A 7631-nucleotide genomic window follows, 5' to 3' on the forward strand; every position below is an offset into this window, starting at 1 on the left:
TCTCTCTCTCTCTCTCTCTCTCTCTCTCTCTCTCTCTCCCCCTCCCCCTCCCCTCCCCCGCGCGCGCGCGCGCGCGCGCGTGTGTGTGTGTGTGTGTGTGTGTGTGTGTGTGTGTGTGTGTGAAATATTGTATCAGAGCAAATGCCAAACAAATGTTTGTTTAATATAACCAAAAAATAATGTTACATTTACAAATATTTAATAAGTATTACCAGCATTAATAACAGTGTCCAATAGTATAAAAGACTAAAACTTCTTAAATGTTGTTCAGGATCATAATCTGGATAACATTTATTCAAGGCCAAGACCAAAAAAATTATTCCTATTATATTCATTTTGGTACTAAAATTTCACTTTTGCATAAAAATGAAAATAAGAAATACAACTTCTAATAATCTTGATCTTAACAAATATTACCTAGATCCATGATCTTGATAATGTTTAAAAGACAATATTTAAAAGTCATCGGACAGACACCTCTGATAGTACTAATGTCAATGATTTCTATTTAACTTTCAAGCCTAATTAAAAAAGTATTTAATGAAAAATAATTTTATTATAGTGTTTTAAAAAGCTCTTAACACCAGTTATTAGATTCTGGCATAAAAAATAGTATATTACAAAAATTGATTTGACCTCGACCTGATTTTGCCACTCAAGGTCAAACGATGTGATCAAGTGATCAGTGAATAAATCTTTTTAAATCCTACAATTTTTATTGGAAACATTTTTCCCAAAAATGCTTTGCTTTTTCAAGATATTTGACCGTTTCCAGATTTTTGATATACCCTGTGTATTGTTTAGTAGAAAAAATATTTTACCACGAAATTTGTTTTAGCTTATATTTTATAAAGCTATAAAACCTGTTAACAAAAATTTTGCTCTCAAAACATTATGATAAAATATACAATATACTCCTTATTTGCATGTTGATATCATGCTGACATTTTATCTCTTAAAAGGTAATACATGATGAGAATTTTTTGGTTTCTTTTTTTTATGAAATTACGAAAGCGTGTACAGAATTGGATTTTAAATTGATTTTTGAAAAATTATAATAAATAAGATTATAATTTTTCAAGAATCAATTTGCAAAATTTAGCTCTGTACACGCTTTCGTAGTTTCATAATTAAAAAAAATTATAATAAATAAATTATAATAAATTATAATAAATTATAATAAAATTATAATAAATAATTATTTACGAGCACGAGCGTAGCATGGTGAACAACGCGCGAGTCTATGTAGGAGACTCGGGTTTGATCCGCAGCAAATCCAAGAAATTTTCACTCGTCTCGACCTCCTCTTCGGTGGTCTGGTAAACCACCAAGAGTCTATTGTCAAGAAAATTTCTCAGAGTGTCGTTACAGTAGCGCAACTTTCCTGATTTTATGTTTCACAAAATGGAGTATACATGCGCGAAATAAGTAAGTTGTCCAATAACGTCATCTAAATTTCTATCTCACTTCTTCTTTTTTCCGTTCTCTCTTTCAAACCTGCATTTAAATACTGTTCTCTTTAAGTATGTTGTTTGTTTTCCAGCTGTATTGCTTTCGTTTTAGTTAGAAAATCTGCGTTTTGTGTGCAATTCTAATAATTTATTAAAACGCAAGCGATCTAACAGAAAAATAAGCATCGTGTGCAGTCGTTAATTAAAATATTTTAATTAAAATATTTTTAGTATAATATTTGTATCATACAACATTTATATAATTTTATCTTCTTATTTTTGTATTTTTTTTTATTTTGCAGCGTTTTATTTTATTTTTGTGCATTAAATTACATTTAATAATAAATACAATTAAATCTATTTCTAATAGTTTTATTTAGATTAAACTTTTAGATTAAACATTTAGATTAAATTGATTTGATGTACAGACGTTTTAGAGAGAAAGAGCGAGAGCGGGAAAATAAAGAGCAACTAAGAAAGATATTCAGATGGCGCTACTGGGAACTTATTTATTTCGCGCATGCGCATTCCATTTTGGGAAATACTAACATCAAAGGTGCCGACAGAGAGTTGCTGTATACACGGTGGTGCCCATGTACACGGAATCAGAACAACGAAACGAATTTCTTATTAGAGAATTGAGTTGACTAGAATTCCGTTCTATAAGAAATTTTTTTACTAGTAGTTCCATGTAGTTGGAACAGAATAATAACGGAACGAAGAGTTACCTCAATTACAAGTTAATTTGTTTGAATTTGTTAATTTGTTTGTTTATTTCGATATTTCGTTATTTAAATGCGATTAATATGCATAATTTGTGCAATTATCTTACCTATATAACATTACTGTGAATACTCAAAAATATTGAATTATAAGAGTAAAATATATTTTGTTACCAAAATTCCATTCTGTTACTATTCCGTTCCGACTATATGGGATTGACAAAGAAATTCTTACGGAAATTCTAGTTAATTCAATTCTCTAATAAGAAATTTGTTCCGTCGTTCCGATTTCGCGTACATGGACATTCTCTAAACGGCATTCTCAAACTGCCGTTCAGAACCGAAATTGTACGTTTATGTATATTCTGCGTGCGCATCACGGATATATACGAAAGGCTCCGACTTTGAGATGTTGCGCCATCGAATGAATAAATAAAAATTATGTGCACTTCAATTGCATTATAATACACATCAGATGAGATATCAAAATGAATCTTTTGTCTTTTAAAAAAAAAATTAGTTCGATATGAGTCTTTAAATGATTTTCTTAATTTCGAATATTAATTTGTATTAAATTAAAGTGTTGCTCAGTAATTTCAGCACGAAGAAATTTGTCTCCAATTAAAGATCTCTATAGTCTCTTCTATCGACTTTTAAGTATATTTGATTCTCAAAATAAATTAATTAAGAAACTGATGTCGTTCATAATACTGTTACATACTAGGAATGTTTATAGCAACTTTCTCTCGACGACGTTCTCTAATATTTCTGGTCAATGTCTTGAAACGTGGATGGCCAGGATATATAGCTTCGTCAGGAAAAAATAAACTCCTAGAAGCACCAGTATTGGGTGTAGGATGAGTAAGAGGATCAGTAAAATCAGGAGCTCCTACTCTGCAACATAAATAATAAAACTAATTTAAAAAGTACCACCAAATACGAAATATTATGGCAACGATATCTTTTCATAATTACCTTGGAAAAACAGTTAATGACATTAAGACTTCGTTAGAATGAAGTAATTTTGTTGCTTCTTGCCTTCGATAGCGCATATTAGCTTCAACAACGTTAAAATGAGCTAATAATCCTCCATATGGTTTTCCTGGAGTTCCTTCAAGCATATAAGCACCGTATTCTGGCCTCCAGAGTGATTTTACATTACTGTGAAATAACATTACAATTATTGAGATTTACAAAAATCAATCTTTGCGCATAAATAAAGTAACATAAAATATAAAATAGCTCAATTGGCAGGTTTTATCTTATAAATAAAAAATTCTTCAATTATGGCTACTTAACTTTTTTATATTACAAATTAGATAAAAAAAATTAGATAAAAAAAATTATCCAAAGTTTACAAATTTTAGATTTTTGTGGGCTGGGAAAAAAGCGATATAATCTTCGCTGAATCCGAATCCGCACAAATATTCTGTTACGTCAAATTTTATAGAAAAATTAGAAGAAAACATATTTTTACATTCTTAGCTAATGTATAAATCTATTATATTAGAGACAAAGATTCAAATAAAAGATTGAATATTGTACTTTAAAATAAAAATATTGAATCTTTTACTTTTATCGTATCTACTCATTTTACTTTTATCGACTCTAACGCGTTTTATGAGTAAGTATATATGCATAAAAAAGGATGATATTGCATTTAAGCTTACAGCTCTTCTTTTCCGGACAGCAAATGTATTTTCATGTTAATACAATTTATTTTTTAACATATTTTTTAAATTTCAAATTAAATAAAATTACTTCAAATTAATTAAAATTGTCTTAACCCTTCATGATCCTTCTGGATTAAAATGATTCGAGCATCATCTTTCACGTTAGATTTCAGAACCTTCCTGACATTGAAAGGACGAGTATCTACCATCGACTGAAAGTTTAAAACTTCAACTATCAATAAAAATTTTCAGCTTTAATCGGACTGTTAGTAAGCGTCTAGCAGCCATTCGCGCAAAAAGCGTTTTTCTCTTAGATTAAAGTGTCAGCAAGTGTAACCAACACGTCGTTTTTGTTCAAAAAATTTGTGATTTATATTTTTGCATTAAATTGCAAAAATAAGCAAGATTGTGATTGTGTCCTTCAACAAGTAAGGCTAAAAAACGATGAGGAAAGAATGTCCATTGTGCCTATGACTGTGCCTATGATTTCACTTATATTTGTCTTCAATATTAATAATAATTTTTACATTAATATTAACTTAAATAAATAGCCTTTTACCGGAATTTTTTACATCTAAAAGACTATCATCTTCTATCTTCAAAATAAATACTTTTTACGTGTGTAACCGTACATTTTTTTTTTTTTAAGTACATCACCTCAAGAGTATTAGGCTAAAACTGCATTCAAAAATATTGTAATGTTGACGAATTCTCTAGAGTTATCTAAAGATAATGAATTCCACGTGGTCTGATCCACGCGATCCATGTCATTGTTTGAACGGTTTAGAAGATCACTGATATTTGTGTTTATTTCTCGCATTTTAAAGTCAAAGTGATGCCAAATTATGATTGGTCCGCGTAGAATCTTACGAGTTGTCGGCGATATAGTTGGACGGAACAATGTTCCGAGCAGACAGATTCCGAGCAGGCGCGTGGAACGATCGCTGTATATAGAGTATATGAGAAAAATTAAAGGCTTCATTAAAAATCCGAGTTTCTAGATTTGCATTCTTATAAGCTTAACAAATTTAAAAAGTTATGATTTTTTTTAAGTAAAAAAAATATTCATTTTTCCGAAATTAACATGTTTATAATTTTTTTTTAAGAGTTAAAATTAAATTTTTCACTACAACATGATTGTTCCATTTTCTTAAAAAATAAAGTTATATATTGTAATTTTTTGAAGAATGGAATCAATACTAGTGATTTAATAACACTTCAGAAACGGTTCGGCCATTTTAACACAAAATAGTAATTATCATGTGGCTTTTTTGAAGTACCATATGACCATGAAGGGTTAAACAATGAAAAAAGAGCTTCGTATTTTAAAATTTATTTACTTATTCTATACATATATTCGAGCTTATTTAATATATTCTAATATTTATATGCTATTATGAAACGCATATAAAAAAATTAAAGTATATTTCCGTCGGTTTTGGAGATACTTTATAAAGAATTTTATTTCGGGTTAAAATAAAAGTAATTCGCATGGACTTCTATGAAAAAGCTATTTTTTAAATAAAATAACAAAATGAATAGTTAATGTTCATATTAATGATGAAATCAATTTTAATGATCTTAACCCATTAAGGTCCATGCCTACAGCCGTGACAGCGCCAAACTGAATACGTGATTCATAGCATAAAAAAAAATTACCCGTATTTTTTCGTTTTGCAAAATTGATTGTTTAAACGATAATTGTTTAAACAAATTGTTTAAAAATACCCGTTTTTTAAAAACTAAAAGTGCCATTCTACGAATTCTCACTGAACTTGGGGTACTTTTTTAGACTTCAATGAGTCTAAGAAAGCATCCTGAGTTCAGTGAGAGGCGAGGGAACTCATAGAGGCACCTCAAAATGAGAGGAAAGACGAATGATCAAAACCGGAAAATCAAAGAACAATATGCAATACCCAGAGCATGAGCGGAAGCCGATGCGCATGCAAAGCGTTTGTAACAATTTTTTGCATAAACAAAGCACCGGATCAAAAAAATACAAAAAATAAAAGTTTCTTGTTTTCCAATATAAAATCGAATGATACTTTTAATATAAAAAAAAATGAGCATTTTTAAATATTGGGAAAAAGTTACAAATAAGTTTCCGCCGTTTTTTTATAAAAAATTAAGCATTTATTGTAAAAGAATGGTACATAATGTTTTATTCAAAGTAATGGCCATCACTAGCCACTACTTTTTCCCATCCTTTCTGGTAGCATGTGAATACCACGTCGGAAGAATGCTTCATCTTTTGAATATCCAATCATCGATACAATTTTTGGTATCTTCATTTGATGTGAAGTGCTGCTCAGACAGACCATGCGTCATCGATCGGAAGTGATAGTCGGAAGGAGCAATGTCTGGAGAATAGGCGGGTGGGGTAGAACTTCCCATTTGAATGTTTCTAAGGTTTTGACCGGCGCCGCAACATGTGGTTGAGCATTATCATGCACGAGAATAATTTTGTCATGCCTGGAGTAGTAGTGGGCGCGTTTTTCCTTGAGTGCTCGGCTCAATCCCATCAATTGTGTTCGGCAGAGAGCCCCGGTAATGGTCTCGTTCGGTTTGAGCAACTCATAATATACGACACCAAGCTGATCCCACTAAATACACAACATGAGTTTTTTTCCATGAATATTCGGCTTGGCTGTCGATGTTGAAGCATGGCCAGGTCCCCATGATTTCCTCTTCTTTGGATTATCGTAGTGGATCCATTTTTTATCACCAGTGACTATACGATGCAAAAAATCCTTTCATTTATGCCTGGCAAGCAGCATTTCACATATGAAAAATCGGCGTTCAACGTTTCTCGACTTCAGTTCATATGGAACCCAATTCCCTTGCTTTTGAATCATTCCCAATGATTTCAAACGATATGAAATTGTTTGTTGAGTCACTCCTAATGTAAGCGCAAGTTCTTTTTGCGTTTGGCACGAATCTTCATCCAATAATGCTTCCAATTCCGCGTCTTCGTATACTTTCGGCCTTCCGCTACGTTCTTTGTCTTCGACGTCATATTCACCATTCTTAAACTTTTGAAACCACTCACGACAACTTCTCTCACTTACGGCAGCATCACTATATGCTTCTACAAGCAATCTATGAGCCTCAGCTGCAGATTTCTTCAAATTAAAGAAGTAAAGAAGTAAATCAAAAGTTCTCGCTTATTCGGCTCAAAACTCGACATTTTCGTACAAAAAAAATATATGCTGATACAAAATCGCTAATATTTCAAGATTGATGTTGCCGGATGTCCAACCTTACGATATGTCGTTTTACATCAAACAATTTTAACTATAGTTTATTGGCGCTGTCTTTTGCAAACGGCGGAAACTTATTTGTATTCCCAATAATTTGTTTAACAAACAAAACAATTATCGTCTAAACAATCAATTTTGCAAAACGAAAAAATATTAATAATTTTTTTTTCGCTTATGCTGAATCACATATTCAGTTTGATGTTATGACGGCTGTATTAGGCATTAATGGATTGAAGTATATTAAAGGGAAGAAAGTTAATGAATTTCCTAATGAACCTATATTTTTACTAACAAATTCATCTTTATACATTTATAATAGAATGCATTTTGTAATATATTCAAACGGCATCCAAACGAGAGAGAGAAAGAGAGAGCTAGAGCTAGAGCTAGAGAGAGAGAGAGAGAGAGAGAGAGAGAGAGAGAGAGAGAGTAGTTAGTTAGTATACGTAATTAAGAGTATTATATATAACTAACTAATTGTTAGTTTACTTAATTTAAGTTTAGTTAGTAACTAACGTTAGTTAG

General features: G+C 31.2%; 1 protein-coding gene across 1 annotated transcript in view; it reads right to left on the minus strand.

The window, feature by feature from the left end:
* Positions 1-7631, minus strand: part of LOC105622246 (glutamate--cysteine ligase catalytic subunit) — a 143760-nt gene that overhangs the window by 30038 nt on the left and 106091 nt on the right. The window contains exons 3-4 of the mRNA XM_012203669.1: positions 3149-3334; positions 2895-3067 (exon numbers count right to left, since the gene is read on the minus strand). Coding sequence (XP_012059059.1) covers positions 2895-3067; positions 3149-3334 — 359 coding nt within the window. The remainder of the gene's footprint in view (positions 1-2894; positions 3068-3148; positions 3335-7631) is intronic.

The sequence above is a fragment of the Atta cephalotes genome (genome assembly GCF_000143395.1).
Source record: "Atta cephalotes unplaced genomic scaffold scaffold00042, whole genome shotgun sequence".
Classification (NCBI taxonomy): Eukaryota; Metazoa; Arthropoda; class Insecta; order Hymenoptera; family Formicidae; genus Atta; species Atta cephalotes.